Consider the following 23,758-nt stretch of genomic DNA (forward strand, 5'->3'; position numbering starts at 1 on the left):
TTATCATCAGTGGACTCTTATACGAGGCACAAATTACTGAAGCCATGTCAAGTGTCAGTGCTTGACTAAACAACATCTAATTCTCTCCAAACACAAACTTGAGAAGCAGTGGTGTCTAAGAGAAGGAGCACAGGTCTGGAGTCAGAGGACCTGCGTTCTATTCCCGACTCTGCCAATTGTCCGCTGTGTGACCTTGGTCAGGTCTTTTAACTTCTCTGTTTACCTCATTTGTAAAATGGGGATTAAGACTGTAAGCCCCATGTGGGATATGGACGGTGACCAACCTGATTAGTGTTTATCCACCTCTGCACTTAGTATAGTGTCTGGCACATACTAAGCACTTCACAAATACCACTTTAAAAAAGCAACTATCAGTTCAACAGATACATTAGAATGTGGTACCCAAACTATAAAGAAAGCTAAATATCGAGCTTCTGGAAAAAAGAGACCTCTGCACTAATAATAACAATAATAATAATATAAGGTATTTATTAAGTACTTATTTTGTGCCAGGCACTGCTCTAAGTGCTTTGGTGGATACAAGGGAATCCTATTGGGCACAGTCCCTGTCCCAAATGGTGTTCACTGTTTTAATCGTCATTTGACAGATGAGAAAACCGAGGCCCACAGAAGCAAAGTGACTTGCCCAAAGTCACACAGAAGATGTGGCAGAGTCGGGATTAGAACCTAGTTCCTTGATTTACAGGCCTATACTCTATCCACTAGGCAACACTGCTGCTCCAGTACTGAAATGCAACTGGAATGCAACATCCCAGCAGCCTTCTTAGATCAAGGAGCCCCACCTACAAGTACTGATGGGAGTCTAACCTGTGACCTTCCCCTTGTGGGACAGGACTGCATCTGACATGATTAACTTGCATTTACCCCAGTGTTTAGCACATAGTAACACCCAAGTACCATAATTATTAACAACAGTGGATGAGCACATGAAAGAAACTCTAATGAGATGAGCTAGGTTTTTTTTTTTTTAATTTTCTGAATGCCCCACATATTTCTAATAAACTGACGGATCAAATGTGCTTCCATTAAAAAAACTGTCACATAAGGCAGGTCAACAATGTGTCAGTAAGAACCGTTTCAGCTAACAGATCTCTAGTAAGCATTGTAACTTCCTAGTGACATAGTAGAGACACATTTTCTGTCGTTTAGTATTCAAAGACTTATAATAGGTTTGCTAACAACGTTTCAGCTCTCCAAAATTATGACTCTTCTCTAAAGGCACATCAAATGAGTTCTCTATTTTTACACAGGAAATGGAAGATTCCAGCCTGGCTGACCATGAGACTGGAATATCAGCTTCAAGTGTAATTATAAAACCAGGCTCAAGAGCCAGTCACGTAAGAGTTGCTCCACTGAAAACATGAATTACTGGTATATCGTTATAAGATCACCATCAATTTTCTTTGAGTCTGGTTGATTCACCAACTCTAAACTATTTTTGGCTTCCCTACCATTAATGACCACGTTAAGTGTTAAATAGATTTGATATACAATACTGATGCTAAATTTAACTTAATAGTTTCTTTTCATATGCAACAAACAGTGTTGTTGGTAGGCAGGGATTTTGAGGGACTGAAAATTTATTCTAGTCAATAGTGCCTCCTTTTGGACTTTTTCCCAGGCTCCAGTAGAAGCAATCGCCATCTTGTGTCAATTTCCATTCTCTTCAAGCTTGCAGAGGATGTCAGTCATTACTCAGGAGATTGGGAAGCATCATTTCGAAGCATATATGAAAGGAGCACCAGAAATGGTGGCAAGATTTTGTAGACCAGAAACAGGTATCAACATCCTCTTTTCTGGATTTTGGATTTTCTGTAGGCCAAAACACCTTTCTGCAAACTCCTTCTTTACCCAACTCCCCCAAAACAAACACAACCTAAAGGATATCAGTCAATCAAACGTATTTTTTAAGCACTTACTGAATGCAGAGAACCGTACTAAGCACTTGGGAGGGTACAATATGATAGAGTTGGTAGACAGGTAACCTGCCCACAATGAGTTTACAGTCTATGTACTTCACTCAACTAAGTTCTGGAAATTTCCCACCAGCCCAGCAAGGACTCGAATCCAGACAGAGCTCCATTCTTATGAGGCAGCAAGTAGGAAAGTTAAATAAACCAATTTTAACCCACAGTCCTTTCTCCCTCAAAATGACACCACAAAACCTAAGTGCATGCACAGACCTCTTTAACTCTAGCCTGACCTCTCAGTTTCTTTTCTTCCTGCTCTGAATGAACCTCTTTGCAGGCTTAGGCAAAGAAGCTCTGAACAAATGGTATTTTCCAAGAATCCTTACCTTATGCCCTAGTATTTAGCCAAGGAAAAGCTATAACACATCACTGCTGGGGCCATAGGTACTTCAAAGAGGTCGGAGAAGTTTTCAGATGAAGAGGGAAGGAAAACATCAGTAACAGATCAAAAAGTTATCAGAATGATTAAATCATGAATTGCCACTCGTAAGCCTCAGAAGCCTTCATAATGACCTGGTATTCGTCACTCTCCTATTCATCTCAACAGTTCCCCAGAATTTCACAAAGGTGTTGAAATTTTATACATTGCAAGGTTTCCGTGTCATCGCGCTGGCGCATAAACATCTGAAGATAAAGAACAGTTCCGAAGTGGATGGTTTAACCAGGTAAGGTGACATATAGCTGGAACACAGAATGTTCCTATATCTTTATAGATTATCTCTTCATCTTTGAAAATACCATGCTATACTCACTCATTCTCATACTTACACACATACCATAATATCATCTAATGAATTGTATTTTCAACAGATATCTTGCAAGGTCAGATAACATCATGAACAGATAATCACGTGAAATCACTTGGGAGTTGACCAATTAAGTTCTCATTCACGTGCTCCACCTGGTTTAAAACTAAGCCTCCTACCATTATGCCATTTTTATCCTTTCACTTTTTCATTTTTTCCCAGTTTCTCTTTCGCTGCTGACTTTGTTTTCTTTTCTGATCATGGTTACATATCATTCATTCAGTCGTATTTATTGAGCGCTTACTGTGTGCAGAGCACTGTCCTTTGAACTACTTATTGCCTCTTTTATCACTTCCTCCTCTTTCTTAATCAATCAGTTGTATTTATTAAACACTTTGTGCAGAGCTCTGGGCTAATCATTGGTTCAATCAATGATATTTATTAAGTACTTCATGCAGATTACTGTACTAAATAATCAATCAGTGGTATTTATTGATCGCTTACTGTACACAGAGCACTGTACAAAGCACTTGAGAGAGTATAATGAAACAGCGGACATGTTCTCTTCCCTCAGAGGGTTTACAGTCTAGTAAAATACATTTCAGATAGGGGAAGTGGGAGAGAATAGGATATGTACTTAAGGGCTGTGGAAGTAAGGGTGGGGAGAATATCAAATGTTTAAGGGGTTGAGATCTGCCTGCGTAGTGAATACCCAAGGCTCGGGAGAGACCAATACAGTGGTAGATCCAATCCCTGACTTCAAAGAGCTAATTATCCATGTGTCTTCCATATGTAGTAGTGAAACAGTGCTACAAGAAGACAGCAATAAGACAGCCATGAGATAGTGAAGTCTGAAACATCCAGTGTCCAATGCTACAGCTACCCAAGGCCTTGGTTACTTAAAATTTGGATTTGGGTTCAACCAGTTCATCATTAACAGCAGTGGTACTTAATGAGTGCTTACTGTGTGCAGAAAATGGTAGTAAGAGCTTGGGAGAATTCAATACAATAGCAATCAATCACCATCATTAATGGTATTTATTGAGCGCTTACTCCGGCTTGGGTATCGTTTCTCCTGGACCCGTTCGGCAGCGGTATGTTGAAACAAGCACTGCCTCAATGATGGTGAATTGCAAGTCTTCTTGGGCGTCATTGTTTTTGATACTGCCTTGCCAGCTGATACATATGGCTCTTATGTGATGCTGATGAAACTACTCATCTTATTCCTTTGTTCCCTTCTCCACCTGTCCAGTTCTCTTCCTTCTGACCCTGTGATACCCTGTTCCTAACTGGGCTTCTGCCAGCAGAATCTGTCACATTTCCTGACACTGCTGCTCCTGAGTTTTGGTTGCTAGGCAACACTGACACATGCTGCCTTGACTGATTTCACCACCCTGCTGGGCCTAAAAAATGCTCAATTTGCACAGCCGAGTGTGGTCTGCCATGACATAATTTAGTAGGAAAGCAAGCAGCTCAGCAGAGGAATTGGACTGAATGAAGCCCACTTGTCTTGTTTCTATCCAAGTGGGTAATTGGTATTTTTTTCTAACGGATGGGGATTTGGAGTTTTCAGTGATATGCTTGAACTCCAGGCGTGGCCCACTGAGAACTGACCAAAAGGAATGGAAAAAGGGCATAAACTAACCCTTACATTGAGTTCTTTAAGGATAAATAGATGCATTTTCAATGATTACTAGAGAGAGGTTACTGTAACTATATGTTGAAATTGTCCTTAACTACTTTTTATTTGGTTATTAGTCTCTTATAATAATAATAATTATTATTATTATGGTATGTGCTAAGCACTTACTATATGCCAAGCACTGTTCTAAGCACTGGAGTAGATACAAGGTAATCAGGTTATTCCACATGGGGCTCACAGTCTTAATCCCCATTTTACAGATGAGGTAACTGAGGCTAAGAGAAGTTAAGTGGCTTGCCCAAGGTCACACAGCAGACAAGTGGCAGAGTCGGGATTAGAACTCACGACTTCTGACTTCCAAGCCTGTGCTCTTTCCACTAAGATACGCTGCTTCTCCAAGAAGAGAAGCAGCAATATAGAGATTATATTAAAGAGCTATGGGGCCATAATTGTTATTAACTGAATGTCTTCTCTCAATTAAAAGTAAATAAAGCCAATGATCTAGTCTGCAATACCACATTCCTAAATGCAAAATGATTTGTCCCCTCTAAGCCTTCAATGGGGATAATTAGTCATTAATCAGGCTCAAGGGGGTAAATTGGCCATTTAGCCCCTAAAGGATCTATTTAGTTCAGTGAAAGTGCAAAGCTCCAAATGATTTCCTAGTAGTCCAAGTGAATGATTACCAAAACTTGGTAAGGTCCCCAACCATTGAGAGAATCCAAATGGCTGTTTCAGTGATTTAAAGTTGATCGTAATAACAACAATGATAATAATAATAATTGTGGCATTTGTTAAGCGCTATGTGCCAGACACTGTACTAAATGCTTGAGTGGATACAAGCAAATTGGGCTGGACACAGTCCCTGTCCCATATGGGGTTCACAGTCTTAATCCCCATTTTACAGATGAGGTAACTGAGGGCCAGACAAGTGATGTGACTTCCCAAGGACCCACAGTAGATAAGTAGTAGAGCTGGGATTAGAACCCAGGTCTTCTGACTTCCAAGCCCATACTCTATCTACAATGCCACTCTGCTTCTCAAAATAAAATCAGTTATCTAGTCTACAGTACCAGATTCCTACATGCAAAATTATCTGGCCCCTCTAGGTCATCACCAGGGGTAAATTGGCCATTAAGTAATGTGGCTAGCTATGGTAATTTATTCAGTTGGTATAAATTAGGAGCCTGACACATCTTTATATTTCTACAGCAACTATTGCTGTCTCCCTCATAACATCACTGCTGGCATCTGGAAGCCAGAATCAGGTAAATGACCTGTTTCAGCTCACCTGGTCTCAACCAAGGGATAAAGCCACCTATTGTGTCTATCAAATTGCTCACTTCGTCCCCGGATGATTTATTGATCAGCTCTGAGATGAATTAGTCACTTTAGCTCTAGACTTCAGTTTATCCATCTTTGAAATAGACCTAATGGGGTAAGAGGCAGGACAATTTGATTGTTTCATAGTTGAAAAGAGTGAGAAGTAATGTTAAATTGCAAAGCACATCTAGTTTTATGATTGTTTCCCCAGTCTTCGAGGCAGTCAACGGTATGCTATGAAATATGGCTAGCAGCTGTTTTCCATATCCATTGAAGAAAAAAAGACCATAAATTGAAGTAGAAGGATTCAGATTAGTAAAATATAAATGTTCTAAAGGTAATAATAATGATGGCATTTATTAAGTGCTTACTATGTGCAAAGCACTGTTCTAAGCGCTGGGGAGGTTACAAGGTGATAAGGTTGTCCCACGGGGGACTCACAGTCTTAATACCCACTTTACAGATGAGGTAACTGAGGCACAGAGAAGTTAAGTGACTTGCCCAAAGTCACACAGCTGACAATTGGCAGAGCTGGGATTTGAATCCATGACCTCTGACTTCAAAGCCCGTGCTCTTTCCACTAAACCACGTTGCTTCTTAGATAGAGATAAGGTAGATATAGTCGTCTTGTGTATTCGAAGAAAACACCACTGACAGTGAAACTCACCCATGAGTGTGCATGTGGTTGCAAAGTGTGAGTGGGTGTGGTTGACTGAAGCAGCCTCAGTGGAAAGAGCCTGGGCTTTGGAGTCAGAGGTCATGGGTTCAAATCCCAGCTCTGCCAATTGTCAGCTGTGTGACTTTGGGCAAGTCACTTAACTTCTCTGTGCCAAAGTGACCTCATCTGTAAAATGGGGATTACGACTGTGAGGCCCCCCGTGGGACAACCTGATCACCTTGTAACCTCCCCAGCTCTTAGAACAGTGCTTTGCATATAGTAAGCACTTAGTAAATGCCATCATTATTATATATATAATATACATATATTATATATGATATAATAATATACAGCCACACACACTATAATTCTACTTATTTGTATTGATGCCTGTTTATATATGATATAATAATATACAGCAACACACACTCTAATTCTACTTATTTGTATTGATGCCTGTTTACTTGTTTTAATGTCCCTCCCCCCTCTTCTAGTCTGTGATCCCGTTGTGGGCAGGGATTGCTTCTGTTGCTGAATTGTACTTCCCAAGTGCTTAGTCCAGTGCTCTGCACACAGTAAGCGCTCAGTAAATATGATTGAATGAATGCAAAGGCCAATGGTGGATCCACAGCACCAGCCACATTGGGCACACAAAAAGGGTTGTCCCTTGTTGTGTTTGGCTTAATATTTGCAACACCAGTCCCTCTCTATCCCTGCGATTTTCTCTTTTGTCTCCTACTCTCTCTGTCCACGTGAAGCTTTTAAGCCACTCTTCTTAATGGCAGTGTGCCACACGGGTCTGTCCCAGAGGCAAATGCTTCCTCTGCTCTCCTTCCTTTCTGTTTCTCGATTTCGGGTCTCCATTCAGCAGCAGCTGTTTGGGAACTCTGCTCTTGCATTTTCCTCTCGTGTCCCACCCAGCATAACTGTTAAGGTAAGCTTAACTTTGATGCTAAGAGTCTGTGTTCCAGAAATTAAGTATTAGTGAGCTTCTCTTGTCTTATGACATTGAACCTGGACTGTAAATGAACACTGGTGGAACTGCTTAAGGAGCTCAATACGGTGCTTGTATGTGGTCTAGGTCTTACAGTTATCAAGAGAAGCAGTGTGGCCAAGTGGACAGAGCACAGGCCTGGAAGTTGGAGGACCTGGGTTCTAATTCCAACCCCACCTCTTGTCTGCTGTGTGACCTTGGGAAAGTCACTTAATTTCTCTTTGTTTCAGTTCCTGCATCTGCAAAATGGTGATTCAATACCTGTTCTCCCTCCTACTTAGACTGGGAGACTCCTGTGGGATCAGATTAACATCTATCCCAGTGCTTAAAATAGTGCTTGGCACATAGTACAGCTTAAAAATATTATTATTATTATTAGGGAGGTTGGACAACACTACAGCTCTTTAAAACTTTAGTTTGGTCTGGAATCTGATATCACACAGCTCCCAACACTGTGACAGTTTCCCAAAGGATGAACAGGCCTTTCTATTTCTTTATCTATCATTGCAATTCTAAACATACAGATTGCTGAATAATTGAAGGACTTATTTAAGGATGTTAAGGAGCTTTCCCTGGAGAGCTTTTTAAAAACAATAGGTTACACCTATCTGGCATGTCTTGGTGAAGTTCATCAAAAGATGGAAGCGATACCCCAGAGACAATTGGATGTCCCTTCTAACCCTATAATTCTATGAAAAAAACGTCAATCTATGACTTATAACCTAAGGTCAGGGTGCAGTACCTCAATTTTACACCTCTAGGTGAGGTTGTATGTTTTGTTAAATCTAAAGCACATACCCCAAACTGGTCTAACATAAACCCTACCTGATCCACCTCTCACTGATGCCACCACCAAAGTTGGTACAAAAGAGGGTCGGGGGGAGTGAGAGCACATGGTCTAGGCCAAAGATTTATCCACTAGACTGTAAGTTTTTTGTCCATTAAGTCTACTGTACCCTCCCTGAAACTTGGTACAGTGCTCTGCACAAAGTAAGTGCTTAATCAATATATTGTAGATTGTATACTCATTGTGGGCAGGGAATGCATCTGTTTATTGTTGTATTGCACCCTCCCAAGTGCTTACTACAGTGCTCTGCACAGAGTAAGCACTTGATAAATGGGATTGAATGAATAAATGATTGAACCCTGCTGGTGGTACTACTGCAAGACCACTGCCCAGCCTAGAAACCCCATCTGGCTTTGTCTGAGCTTGGAGGTGGGGATAGAAAGCTGTACTTTCAATTCTAATCTTCTTCTTTGATGGCCAAAGTTGGGGCTTGAGTGTGAAATGTGAGGTCGCGTTCTGCGATGCAATAAACTGACACGCTGTCACCTCTCCCACTGACCAAAATGGTTCCTACACTGAGGCCCTATATGGAAACCACGTGGAATCCATGTTAATTAGTGCTGTTGTCCTTATTTTAAGGGAGCAAGTGGAATCAGATTTACAATTCCTGGGCTTTCTGGTCATGGAGAATCGCTTGAAAAAAGAGACCAAGCCAGTCTTGCAAGAACTCAGTCGTGCTCGGATCCGGACAGTTATGATCACAGGTATCTAAAAGGGTCCTAGTTCTCTGCCTTAATATGTCCAGAATGCTTAATTCCCATTGTAATGGAGATACAGGACAATAACTGAAGTGACTGACACAAACAGAAAGAAGCACGTGTATTTTGATAAAGCTTTTCAGTACGCATAGGCAAATTTTTACTGAAAAGATACACGGTTCTTGGCTGGCATTCTAGGATCCTGCCTCAAAAGGAATATTTGCTACATTCCGAGGGAATCAAGTGGAGCCATAAATGCTGTGGGGGCTCCAAATGTATTTACTTCAATAGTTTGTATTATAAGAAGTGTCAGGGCTCATAGAAGCAACGTGGCTCAATGGAAAGAGCACGGGCTTGGTGCTCTGACTCTGGGAGTCAGAGGTCATGGGTTCAAATCCCCGCTCTGCCAGTTGTCCGTTGTGTGACCTGGGGCAAGTCACTTAACTCTCGGGCCCTCAGTTCCCTCATCTGTAAAATGGGGATTAAGACTGTGAGCCCCATGTGGGACAACCTGATCACCTTGTATCCTCCCCAGCGCTTAGAACAGTGCTTTGCACATAGTAAGCACTTAACAAATGCCATCATTATTATTATTATTATATGAGCACCAACATTACAATCCAGATATCTAAAATGAAATGGTAAATCCATATACACCAGGGTTATGACACATCAAATCTTGGTTTCTAATCCCAGTTCCTAATCCCAACACCACTATTTCCCTGCTGTGTGATTTTGAGCAGTTCGCTTAAGTTCTCTGCTTTGGCTTCTGAATCTGTAAAATGGGTACTCAATATCTGTTTTCCTTCCTACTTAGAGGGTAAGCCTCTTTGGGACAGCTATTCTCTCTTGATTATCTTGTATCTACCCAAGTGTTTTGTATGGGGGTTTGGCACATAGTATTTCAATACCAAAATTAAAAGTCATGCTCATTTCACATTAAAACCACATCAGATGCATCAGATGTCCTGATTCCCATTTCAGTGTATCTCCTCACTTGTTTCTTTTACTCCATGGGCTTCTTCCCTTGAGTTCTCTGTCAGTATTTATTGCTACTCCATGTGATGTGGGTGATAAGGAGGACCGAATAGTGACCAGTCTCCAAATGGCTCAGGTTCCATCTCCCAAGGCTGCAGTCTGAGATGGGAGACAAACTTCACTCCCAGCTCTCCTCCCTGAAACTGAAGAAATTGGCTCAGGGGCGGAAGGAAACAGGCGGAGCCTTCCTTTCTCCTTAACCAGAAGAAGTGGCCTCCCTGGTAGTCTTAGAAGGAGGTGTAGTAACCCCAGTGATGGGAGGCAGAATTCCAGATAAATCAGGCCCTATCCTGTAACCTCCAGCATCCTAAGAAGCAAGGGGAACTCTGACCCCCTGGCTCCCTTGCTCCACCAAGCAACATATCTAAGTCTTCCAGTTTAATGTGAAATGAGCATGACTTGAGGGATACTGCATTAAAATAGCTTCAGGCATGTTTGGAAAATCACATCCCCCGTCTGCGGCATCCTCAGTCAGAAGAGGGATGCGGACCTTGCCACAGAGTTGGTCATAATTCCATACGCAACATGACTAAGCTCGCTGTGGGCAGGAAATGTGTTTGTTATATTGGGGCCTAGTGGATAGAGCACTGTCCTGACAGTTAGATGGTCATGGGTTCTAGTCCTGGCTCTGCCACATGTCTGCTGTGGGTCCTTGGCCAAATCACTTCACTTTTCTGGGTATGAGTTATCTCATCTGTATAATGAAAATGAAAACTGTGAGCCCCATGTACTTAAGAGAAGCAGTGTGACAATGGAAAGAGCATAGGCTTGGGAATCAGTCAAAATGTGTTTGTTATATTGGGGCCTAGTGGATAGAGCCTAGTGGATAGAGCACTGTCCTGACAGTTAGATGGTCATGGGTTCTAATCATGTCTGCCATGTGACCTTGGGCAAGCTACTTCACTTTTCTGTGCCTCAATCACCTCATCTGTGAAATGGGAATTAAGACTGTGAGCCCCACATGGGACAACCTGATTAACTTGTATCTACCCCAGAGTTTAGAACAGTGCTTGGCACATAGTAAGCGCTTAACAAATACCATTATTATTATTTTGCTGTGCTTGGCACATAGTCAGCACTTAATACCATATTATTGTTATTATTATCATTATTTAGTGGTTAGTTCAGTGCTTTGCACACAGTAAGCACTAATAAATATGATTGGCTGAATGCATTTATTCAATCCAACTGTATTCATTGAGTGCTTACTTTGTGCAGAGCACTGTACTAAGCACTTGGAAGAGTACAGTACAACAGTAAACAGACACATTCCCTGCCCACGATGAGCTTACAGTCTAGACAACCCCCAAGTCTGCCACTCTTCTGTATTTCTCCAGGAAAAAAATCCGTGGTTCTTTGACTGGTGATTAGGAGGGACTAGGGGGCACAATCCCTGGACCTGACTGTGATTGAGTTCACACCATGTTAGGGCTGATGAATGAATCTGCGATCAGCTTGGCTCTATGGGGAAACTGCCATAGGTGAAAATGGCTGCTCTTCCACCTTTTAAGCCTATCCACTCCCTCCTGCCAGCTCTCACCTTAACAACTGGAAGGAGATGAGCTCCCACAAAGTCATCTCCACACTGGGGAAGTCAAGAAGTTGTCCTCTAGACAAAAAAATTAGCCACCTCTGTTTTCAAGCCAACACGGTCATAGTGGAATTCTGAAATGAGTGAGTATTTCATAAATCTGGGACTTTAGAGGATCAGAGGGGTTAGTGGTTCCCAGTTGTCTATGATGTCATTTTTCAGAGTAGATCTATTTTCCATGAATCAGCATATGCCAAACGAATAGCAACATATTTTTGCACTAGACATACAAAATAAAGATGGTCTATGTATTATCCAGGTGACAACCTTCAGACAGCCGTTACTGTTGCAAAAAATTCTGAAATGATTCCTAAGGGTAATAAAATTATCCTGATTGAAGCAAAGGAACCAGAAGAATTCATCCCTGCATCCATTACCTGGAAGCTCATCGAAAACGATGATAACAGCCCTGGTGACCACGTAAGCAATCATGAGAAACAGTCTCCAAAACAAGTATGTTCAATAAGTCACTTTTTTACATTTCTTCTGCCTACTCTTATTTCAGGATTGAGCTGAGTGTTTTGGGCAACATATATTAGGCAACCTCTCAGAAAGCTCTCTAGTTGACTTAATACTTATAAGTTTCGTTAGGGTGCAGGGAGAGTGGGGAGGGTATCCCCTTGAAAGACAGAATTGGACTTGGCATGGACAACATTATTAATAATAATAATAAATAATAATGTGGGGTATTTATTAAGTGCATACTTGATAAATAAATATAAATGTGCCAAGCACTGTTCTAAGCCCTAGGGAAGATACAGGATAATCAGGTTGGAAACAGTCCCTCTCCCACACAGAGCTCACAATCTATATGTTTTCTTCAGAAAACTACTGGCACTACTAGAAGATGAAGAACTGTCTTTAAACAAGAGCTCTCAAGAGGAATACACTGATAAATGCTGTTTTATAAATTGACTTTTCCATCATAATATGAGGCATTATAATATGAAGTGCAATACTGCACTAAGGAATACCATGATATGAAGAACATGCCCTACCTCATCAGCTTGATTTTAGAACAATACAGTAGAATCTAGGAAGACAGTTTAATGGCTTGAAAAAAAAACAATCTGGGAGCATTCCTTAGGCTCCCTGAAGCAATTTATTTAAACCTAGCAGAATCTAATATACCCAACAGATTAATCAAATTCTGTAGTTTCCGCAGGGTAAAGATTTTGTGAAGTACTCTTTTAGCGAGACCACGCTACATATCATTTTGAGAAACCCTAATGGTCTTGCTTAATTATAGTAGGCTATCAAATTATACCCTAAAGGCATATCCATTTACTTAATATTTTGACCTATACTAATTATTGCATAATATAAACTGTAAATCTACATAGTAATCAGGCATATATTAAGACTCAGGGGTAGACATAATGCCTCTTTGGTTTTAGGAAACATGCATTAATATCAGGGAAGATTCTCATTCTGGAGGTGGAAGTGAAAATTACCATTTTGCAATGAGTGGCAAATCATACCAGGTGATTTCCCAGCATTTCAGCAGCCTATTCCCAAAGGTAAGTGCAAGATAACATATCATAGGTTACAGTTTGCTCGCTGAGTTAGCGGCATTCAGGCTGGTGAAGGGCTCCAACTGGATGATCCCAAAGGGTAAAGATGCCTGACGAGATGCAGAACAGTGTCTAGATTGGCACCTCGATTTCCAGCCTGAATAACTGATTATATAGCACTCCCGGATTGAAACCAATAACCTCAGAACCTGGCACACAATGCAACCCTCAGGTCTGTCCTATCCCTGTCCACTCTGCAAAATTTAACAATGAGGGCTCCAGGTAGGGTCAGATTATTTGCGTGGTTTAAACCCATTTCAGGTTGACAATCATGCCAACAATAGAAGGTAGCATCTGCCATCACTCGCTTGATTTTTTATATTTGGGTTTTGGGGGCTGGGAGCCATTCAGAACACACATTGTACAACAGTCAATTTAGTTATGGAAAACTAAAAAAAAAAAAGTCCCCTGGATTTTCACCAGAGTTTAATGGGGTTGGGAGGGGTGAAAGGAGAACTGCTGTGTTTCTAGGACTGAGTGCTAATACTGTAATAACTTCTGTGCCTCAGTTTCCTCATTTGTAAAATGGGGGCTCAATTCCTATTCCCCCTCTCCCTTAGACTGTGAGCCCAGGTAGGACCAGGACTGTATCCACTCAGCATATATTGCATTTACCCTAGCTTTCAGTATGATGCTTGGCACAAAATAAGCACTTCAATTTGACAAGTATGATTATAATTACTATTGCCGTAATGAAGTACCTGCCAGAACAGTTTAGAGGGAAGATCATTCTACATTTTCTGCTAGTGATTACAGCATTGACAAGGTCTCTTTATTCTGGAGTGGTGATCTAGAAATACGGAATAATATCAACGATTCAGAATGACATTAAGTATTGGAAATCTTGCACAATGAATGAAATATTCAAGGAATTTTAATTTTCTCTCCTAGTATTTGGTGTACACAATCTAGTGATGCATAAAGGGGGAGAAATGGGGACCTTCTCAAGTCTTCACTTAGTCTGGATGTTGCATTTTTCTTTTCAGATACTGGTGAATGGGACCATTTTTGCTAGAATGTCTCCAGGGCAGAAATCAAGCCTCGTGGAAGAATTTCAAAAATTAAAGTAGGTCCCTTTGCAGAATAGTGATTGTGTGAAAATGGTTTCTTTATGCAATCTATCAATTGTATTTACTGAGTGCTTACTTTGCACAGAGCACTGTACTAAGCACTTGGGAGATTTCAATATAATAGAGCTGGTAGATGTGTTCTAACACCTACAACTGCATCTACACCTGTCTCCCCCTTTAGAGTGTAAGATCCTCTAGACATATTTATTACTCTATTTATTTTACTTGTACATATCTATTCTATTTATTTTATTTTGTTAGTATGTTTGGTTTTGTTCTCCGTCTCTCCCTTCTAGACTGTGAGCCCACTGTTGGGTAGGGACCGTCTCTATATGTTGCCAACTTGGACTTCCCAAGCGCTTAGTACAGTGCTCTGCACACAGTAAGCGCTCAATAAATATGACTGATTGATTGATTAGACTGTGTGCTTGTTATAGGCATACAGTCTAGGCAAACGCATACTTGTTTTTATGTCTGCCTTCCCCCTTCTAGACTGTAAGCCCGTTGTTGGGTAGGGACCGTCTCTATAGGTTTCTGACTTGTACTTCCCAAGCACTTAGTACAGTGCTCTGCACACAGTAAGCGCTCAATAAATACGATTGAATGAGTAAATAGGCAGGCAATGTTTCCTGATTGTTGTATTGTACTCTCCCAAGTGCTTAGTACAGTGCTCTGCATCTTCTAGACTGTGAGCCTGTTGTGGGGTAGGGACTGTCTCTATATGTTCCCAACTTGTACTTCTCAGGTGCTTAATACAGTGCTCTGCACACAGTAAGCGCTCAATAAATACGATTGAATGAATGAATGAATAAATACCATTGATAATACAAAGGATGTGGCTAAAGAAAGAGCTAAGCTCCCACCAGGTAGCAGATGCATCTGGCAGATGCATGTCCCTATGAGGTTTTTTTTTTAATTATTTTTCATAATGTTTGGGGAAGTTGCAAAGGCTGCTTTTTATGGTGTGGTAGCCAATAACTCAGGTAGCTATTTATCTCAAGTTGTCAGTTTACATTATTTGAAAGAGCTAATTTTTGGGATGTATGAGTATTTTCTCCATGTTGAATGCCAATTTTGAAAGTACCTCTACTCCTAATTAAAATACTGAATCCAGGACAAACCAACACTTTATCAGGATATTTTCCTGAGAAATATTTTCCTACAGAATATTTTCCTAAATCCTGAACAGAATAAGGGAAAAACAAGATTGGTGATTGAAAGTCTTCCACAAATCATTCCTCTTTCCATAGTTTCCTTTCTCTGCTGCCAGCATAAATCACATCAACTCCCATTTTTGGAGAAGTGTGCAAAAAGTGGACATATAATTGCTAAGGGAATTATTCAGCTTCATTTGGGGTCAGGGAATCTAGTCCAGCACTAAATGGCAAATCACTAGAAGATGAAGGTGGAGTCTCCTGTCCAGAAACAATATGCCTAGTGGATAGCGCAAGGACCTGGATTCTAATCCTGACTCTGCCATTTGTTTGCTGTGTGACCTGGGGGAAGTCACTTCACTTCTCGGTCTCCGTGACTCAGTTACCTCATCTGTAAAATGGCGATTAAGAGTGTGAGCCCCATGTGGGACAGGGGTGAATACTAGCGATGTTGTGAAGATTTAATGTATAAATGTCTGTTTCCCCCTTCAGACTGTAAGTTTCGAGAAGCAGCATGGCTCAGTGGAAAGAGCATGGGCTTTGGAGTCAGAGGTCATGGGTTCAAATCCCTGCTCCGCCAATTGTCAGCTGTGTGATTTTGGGCAAGCCACTTAACTTCTCTGTGCCTCAGTTACCTCATCTGGAAAATGAGGATTAAGACTGTGAGCCCCCTCCGTGGGACAACTGATCACCTTGTAACTTCCCCAGAGCTTAGAACAGTGCTTTGCACATAATAAATCCTTAAAAAATGCCATCATTATTATTCATTATGAACAGAGAATGTGTCTACCAACTCTGCTATATTGTACTCTCCCAAGAACTTAGTGCAGTGCTCTGCATACCTTAGGTGCACAATAAATATAATTGACTGAAGAATAATAGAGACAAAAGATTGTTATTCGATCAATTAGTTTTAATTATAACCTTGTGCTTTCATTCAAGTATGTGCAGTGTGCAATTTGTGTCTAAATACCCACCATTGTTTACAAAACTGTCCAAGAAAGTAAAAACATGCTGTTCTTATTGATTTCCATTTTTAAACAGTATGTGAGTTCATGGAAAATGGTGCCTGGCTCTATTTCAAGCTTCTGTCTCTACTCATGCCTGAGTATGTAAATTAGAGACAGATGAGAAGAAGTTCAATTTCTCAGTTTCACTGACTTGCGAATTGTCCAGGATGTACAAATGCCGTAGGAATATATATGGATGTGTCTACCTACTAATTTATTTCCCAGATGCCGCAGGGGACACTGAAACTGCTTGGTGCTTTAGCAGCTCGTGTTGTGGTGAAAAGTGGCAAGCAGTTTCCGAGCCTTCGAGAGGTTGCATTCATCTCCAGGCTCATGGCCAGTCAGGCGCGTGCCTTGTTAACCGAGAGCCCAAGAGCCATCCTGAGAAAATTTGACCTGATCAACAATCAACCCAGAGTTGTGGGGAGGGATGTCTAGTTTTCATTTGGAGTTTAGTGGGGTGGGGTGGGGGGTACATTACTATTGCTGTGTTTTAGTCTCCCAAGTGCTTAGTACAGTGCTTTGCACAACGAAAGTGCTCAATACCATTGATTTGCACACAGAAGGCACTCAATAAATACCATTGATTTGAAGACAGTAAGCACTGAAATATCACTGACTGATGGATTGCTTGAACTGGGGGGAGGCCTGGAGGGAAGAAAACTAGAGGGGGAAAGAGAAGCATTGTGGCCTAGAGGTTAGAGTATGGGCCTGAGAGTCAATGGACTAGGGTTCTAATCCTGCCTCTACCACTTGTCTGCTCTGTGACCTTAGGTCACTTCACTTCTCTGTGTCTCAGTTTCCTCATCTGTAAAATGAGGATTAAGATTGTAAGCCCCAAATGGGACATGGACTGTGTCCAACCTGATTAGCTTGTGTCTAGCCTAGTGCCTGGCACAAAGTAGGCACTTAAATACCATAAGAGAGGGAGATGGAGGAAAATGAAGTAAAAGGTGTACAGTGATGCTTCGCCTCTGTCTCCACCATCATTTTGTGGTCTTTGACAGGTGTTAGGTCTGGCATGGATTACTTGGGAAGAAGGATCAATGAACGTCGCGCTGTGGCGCTCCTTGGGTACAGACGGTCAATTCTCATGTCCCTGTTCCTAATTTTTCACAGGGAGTGTCTCTTCCACTGTCGTGATCCAAAGCCAGCTGACATGGTGCCCAAACCCCAAAGGGCAGGGCAAACACTGCTGGGCAGTGCAGTGAGGCAGTGGTCTCTTCCCAGGGTGCTGGATCCCCACTGGACCTCCCCAACCTCCCCACCCACAGATGACTATATGGGGGTCAGACATGAGCAGACACTTGTGTCTGTGGGGCCCTACCTGGCACACCGGATCCATACAGGGCCCCCAAGCTGCCCAGATGGCCCTTGTGATGGCGTCCCACTTTGCATGGAGGGGAACTACCCACCCCAGACCCTGGCGAGATCCAGAAAAGTGGCAGTCCTGTCACCTTCCACTGCTGCCAGATGTTTAGCTCACCCATTCATTCATTTCCATCGTATTTATCCAGCTCTTACTGTGTGCAAAGCACTATACTAAGCTCTTGGGAAAGTGCAGTATAACAATAAATGGACACCTTCCCTGCCCATAATGAGCTTACAGTCTAGAGGGGGAGGCGGACATTTATAAACAAATAAATATATTACAAGTATGCACATAAGTGCTGTGGTGCTGGGATTCATCATGGCCAGTCCAATCAATCAATCAATCATATTTATTGAGCACTTACTGTGTGCAGAGCACTGTACTAAGCACTTGGGAAGTACAAGTTGGCAACATATAGAGACAGTCCCTACCCAACAGTGGGCTCACAGTCTAAAAGAGTGGGCTCACAGTCTAAAAGTCTAAAAGTCCAGGCCCCTAGACCCTTCTCAGAGGTCTGGCAACTTCAACTCCTCTGGATTGATTTCAGCACTGCTATTGCTTGCGTCTTTTAGCGGGACTGAGGGGGCAGTTTATCCCCATGTCAGTGGCCAAAGGGAGGGACCACCCCTACACAAAGAGGCTGCATCCTGCCAGCCATCAGAGCAAGTACTTAATAATAATGATGGTATTTGTTAAGCGCTAATTATGTGCCAAGCACTGTTCTAAGAGCTGAGGTAGATATGAGGTGATCAGGTTGACCCACGTGGGGCTCACAGTCTTAAATCCCCATTTTACCAATGAGGTAACTGAGGCACAGAGAAGTGAAGTGGCTTGCCCAAGGTCACACAGCTGACAAGTGGCAGAGCCAGGATTAGAACCCACGACCTCTGACTCCCAAGCCCATACTCTTTCCACTAAGCCATGCTGCTTCTCATTAAAGAGCACTGGGCTAGGAGTCAGTCAGAGGACCTGGGTTCTAATCCCGGCTGTACCACTTGCCCACTATGTGGCCTTGGGTAAGTGATTTAATTTCTCTGTGCCTCCGTTTCCTCCACCACTGGCTCAATAGCTCTTCTGCCTCCCCCTGGGATTATGAGTGTCAGGTGGGAGAGCGACTGGGACCGATTGGTATATAATGTATCTGTCCCAGTGTTTAGTATAGTGCTTGGCACATAGAAAGTGCTTAACAAGTACCCCGATTGTTGTTGTTATATTATTATCGTTCCCATCACCACAGTGCAAGGTATAGAGCTGCTATGCTCCTGCTGCTTTCTGGCTACAACAGATGGGAAGAGCGAGCCCCAAAAGATGTGAAGGTGAATCCAGTGTGCTCCACCCCATTTTAGAGTGGGCACCAATGGGTGCAGGTAAGAGATTGGGTCAGGGACCTGTAGAGACCAACCCATCACTGGTCTCTAAGGTTACTGGCTGGAGATTGGGAAGGAAAACCAAAGGAGAAAGTTGATGCTGGCAGGGCCACATAGCCATCTTCACAAGAGATAATAATAGCAACTCTGGCAGGTGTTAAACGCTTACTATATGCCAGGCACTGTACTAAGAGCTGGGGTGGATACAAGCAAATCGGGTTGGACACAGTCCTTTGTCCCACATGAGGCTCACGGTCTTAATCCCCACTTTACAGATGAGGAAACTGAGGCACAGAGAAGTCAAGTGACTTGTCCAACTTCACACAGCAGACAAGTGGTGGAGGCAGGATCCAAACCACTGCACCTATAGGATTCTCTAATCGATTATTACTCTACTCTTTGGGTTTATACCAGCCGCTAATTTCCTCATCCTCACATATTTATCTCTGTTTATTATTTAGATCTCTTCTACAACTTTCTTCTGCACTGCCCTTGAACTAAGATTTTCACTCTTTATTCATGCCTCCCTCAGCTCCATAGCACTTATGTACATATCCATAATTTAATCTATTAATGTCTGTCTCCCCTTCTTGACTGTAAGCTAGACTGTGAGCCCACTGTTGGGTAGGGATTGCCTCTATATGTTGCCAACTTGTACTTCCCAAGCGCTTAGTACAGTGCTCTGCACACAGTAAGCGCTCAATAAATATGATTGATGATCATGATGAGGGAACATGTATTTCAAATCTGTTGTTTTGAACTCTCCCCCAAATATTTAGTACAGTGTTCTGCTCACAGTAAGTATTCGATAAAGAGAGAAGCAGCATGGTGTAATGGATAGAGCACAGGCTTGGGAGTCAGAGGGACCTGGGTTCTAATCCTGGCTCCTCCACCTGTCTATTGTGTGACCTTGGGCAAAGTCACTTAACTTCTCTGTGCCTCAGTTCCCTTATCTATATAATGGAAATAACGACTGAATTCTGTGTGGGACAGGGACTGTTTCCAATGTGATTATCTTGTATCTTGCCCAGCACTCAAAGCAGTGTCTGGCACACAGTAAGCACTTAAATACCATTCTTCTTCTTAATAATAATAAATGTGATTGATTCTCTCACATTAACTATGGCACACTTATTCATTTGTGTTTCCTTGCATCCACCTCAGATTTTAAGTTTCCTGATGGCAGAAATCATGGTCTTTTTTCTTTGCATGTTCCCCAAATGTCTAGTACTGTATTCGGCAGACAGATAGCCCAAAACCTTCCTAAGTAGTCACAACTAATCCTCATCTTCCTGGCCATGTGTACTATCAGATGCCTTAGCATTATATGTATGTCTTTAATTTGTCACTTGCTACTGTGTTTCTCATACACTCTTATTCTCTTCCCTAACCTAAACTTGGGGAGGGCTGCACACCCTATCCTCCCCACCCGGACACTTCAGTAAGAAGCGGACGACCAGAAGTTGAACCTACAACAAGACTCTCTCCCCAGTCGCCTCAGTGGAGAACAGCTCTCTAGAGCCCAAACAGCACCCAGTGCTTTCTCTGGATGTTCTTCTCACACTCTTTGTGTGTCCATCTCTGTGTGTGTGTCCACGTTCCTTCCTGGCCCTGTAGATATTTCAACAAACAACTTCTTGACCTTTTGCGTGTGTGTGTGCATGTATGTGCGTATGCACATATATACATGTGTGTCGAATTTCTTGGACCCAGGTGACTTTATGTCCACATCCCTGGCCTTGTGTGTTTGTGTATGTCTCTACATACATCTTCGCGGGTGCCCGTACTTCTGTGTCTTTGTGTCTGTTTTGTTGGTTATTTTTATATCAGTGATATTTATTGAGCACTGTGTGCAGAGCACTGCACTAAGGGCTTAGGAGAACACAATGCATATGAATATGTTTATATTGAAGAACTCTGATTTTTTTCCCCAGCCATGCACCCTTGAAACTCTGGGCTCAAAATGAAAGCTGGCAATCAATACTCAACATCAAATGCCAGGACAATTCTCCAACAACAAAACCCTGGAAAGTACTCAGCTCACTGAGCCAATGTTCATCGCAACAAGCATTGTTGGGTAGAACATGTGAAAAGAATGGATGATACCAGCTGCTGAATGGAGAATTGAAAGGGCATGCATACACAACAGGGAGCAGAATAAATGTTCCTAGACATAGGAAGGCACAGTCTATCAAAGTGAAATATGGAAGTGGGGTATTAGAGGACTACAGCTGCAGGCAAAGCAGCCAGGAAAGCAGGTGCTGCCCTCCTTGCTCAAAGGCTTTGCTAGGCACCCCGTTCTATTTATTTTATTTTGTTAGTATGTTTGGTTTTGTTCTCTGTCTCCCCCTTTTAGACTGTGAGCCCACTGTTGGGTAGGGACTGTCTCTATATGTTGCCAACTTGTACTTCCAAAGCGCTTAGTACAGTGCTCTGCACACAGTAATCACTCAATAAATACGATTGATTGATTGATTGATTGACAGACCTGTCAGGTGGCAGACAACATAACCAGGGCCAAGAACTGGGTTCAAATGACGAGGAATGGATTGTCAGCCTGTGAAAAGGTTTTTCAGTCACTCATGGAAAAGATCTCACTAAATCAGTAGTGTCATCTTCCTAAGGCACGACAAATTTGGATACTTATTTGCTTTCACAGGCATTCAGTTCTTCAATTTTAGGATGATGTCACCAATGACGGTGATAGTCTAGCAGTAGTTGGAATTGTGGCTGAAAAATTTACTCCTGATCAGTAATCTATACAAACATTTTATTCTTCCTAGTTCAAGTCTAGTGGATAGAGCATGGACCTGGGAATCAGAAGGACCTGGTTCTAATTCCGGCTCCATCATTTGCCTGCTGTGTGTTCTTGGGCAAGTCACTTAACTTCTCTGTGCCTTAGTTACCTCATCTGCAAAATGGGCTTTAAGACGGTGCGCCCCATCTGGGACATGGACTGTGTCCAACCTGATTAGCTTGTATCTACCTTAGTGCTTAGAACAATAAGTATACTATTATACCAATGCAGAGTTGAATGATTTATTTTCCTTGTCCCTTTCCCTTAAGCTATTATGTGGGCATGTGCGGTGATGGAGCAAATGACTGTGGGGTAAGTAAAAATTATTGCCATTAATCTAGTTAAATTTCCCTTTTCTTCAGTGGATTGTTCATGCAGTTTGCTTTTCTCTCCCCCCTCACTCCCTGTGGCTAAGCTTCTTTTGGTTATTTAATTTATTAGTTCTTTCTGAATATAAAAGGAGAAGGAAAAGAGAAGAAACTCAAACCCAGCCATTTTGTTTCTCATCACTAACATTTGAATAAGTTAAGGAAGTGAAGAGGTGAATCCCAGTTTTAGATTTGTTGATTTCACTCATATTTTAACATACAATTAAATAACAGAAATGGGTGATAAATGACTACTGCTTTTGCTAACAAGATATTTAAGATGACTTTAAATACACCATTTGGATTCTTAATAAAAATATTCATAACACTGGGAAAAAATTTTAGGTACTTCAAGGAGCAAGTGCATCAGCAGAGCAAAGGATGACTTACATTCACATGAGTGGAAGTTTGCCAGTTACCACAATCTTTTCAATCATATTCACATGAATGGTTAAGACCGTAATATTAGTAACATCCATAAGCTCAAAAGGACACAAACACACACACATACACACACACAGCCACATTTAGCCAGAGCTATATAGAAAGGTTAAAAAAGTATATATATATAGTATATAAAGATATATAAAGGTTAAACATTTTGTTATGAAAGGATGCATTTATATAAAGTCATTAATTTAATTGCAGCTATGGTCTATACAGCCAGTTATTTGGCTTGAGAGGAGACATAAGCATGTTTAAGAGAATCCCACAGAAAAGTTCAAGAAGGAAAATACTGACCTCTCCTTTCAAATACCTGGGGAATGCTTTCTTCAAATCAACTTGGTGTGAGATGTGGCGTGAGAAACAGGCACTTTGAATGATGTAATTCAATGTCTCAGGCTTCATGGTGTGCATTTGTAAACTGTCAGAAAGGACTGAATAGCGAAGCTCGTGGGGTTTGCTGGTGTAAAAAAAGATATTTTCATTTCAGGCTTTGAAAATGGCTCATGCTGGAATCTCACTGTCAGAGCAGGAGGCATCAGTAGCTTCCCCCTTCACCTCTAAAGTCTCAAATATAGAATGTGTGCTCCACCTCATCAGGTAAATTAGAGAGGGTTCCTCTCTTTACATTTTAGCTGTATTTTGTGCCATAATTCTAATCATTGACATATGACATATACGACCCATGTTTCCAGACACTTAAAGACATCAAGTCAGGGAATAACCATGGTCAATTAAGTAAACAGTAGCCATGATCCAGGCAATTCAAGAGGAAAACACTCCTGGCTTCTGACTAAAAAGGTTGTTTGGATTAGGGCTGAATTTTTCAAATTAGCTATGATGATCAGTTCCAAAGGGTCATTGCTTAGTTCTCCACTTCATTTTCCCTCAAACCCTCCCAAGAAGTTGATAATAGTAATAATAATAATAACAATAATGGCATTTATTAAGCACTTACTATGTGCAAAGCACTGTTCTAAGCACTGGGGAGGTTACAAGGTGATCAGGTTGTCCCACGGGGGGCTCACAGTCTTAATTCCAATTTTCCAGATGAGGTAACTGAGGCACAGAGAA

At 41.8% G+C, this 23,758-nt stretch overlaps 1 protein-coding gene across 1 annotated transcript in view; it reads left to right on the forward strand.

Moving 5' to 3' along the window:
- Positions 1-23,758, forward strand: part of ATP13A5 (ATPase 13A5) — a 97,623-nt gene that overhangs the window by 51,073 nt on the left and 22,792 nt on the right. The window contains exons 15-23 of the mRNA XM_038748787.1: positions 1,272-1,358; positions 1,643-1,799; positions 2,539-2,656; positions 8,781-8,905; positions 11,788-11,948; positions 12,926-13,048; positions 14,089-14,168; positions 22,142-22,184; positions 23,175-23,284. Coding sequence (XP_038604715.1) covers positions 1,272-1,358; positions 1,643-1,799; positions 2,539-2,656; positions 8,781-8,905; positions 11,788-11,948; positions 12,926-13,048; positions 14,089-14,168; positions 22,142-22,184; positions 23,175-23,284 — 1,004 coding nt within the window. The remainder of the gene's footprint in view (positions 1-1,271; positions 1,359-1,642; positions 1,800-2,538; positions 2,657-8,780; positions 8,906-11,787; positions 11,949-12,925; positions 13,049-14,088; positions 14,169-22,141; positions 22,185-23,174; positions 23,285-23,758) is intronic.

Source organism: Tachyglossus aculeatus, chromosome 7 (genome assembly GCF_015852505.1).
Source record: "Tachyglossus aculeatus isolate mTacAcu1 chromosome 7, mTacAcu1.pri, whole genome shotgun sequence".
Lineage (NCBI taxonomy): Eukaryota > Metazoa > Chordata > Mammalia > Monotremata > Tachyglossidae > Tachyglossus > Tachyglossus aculeatus.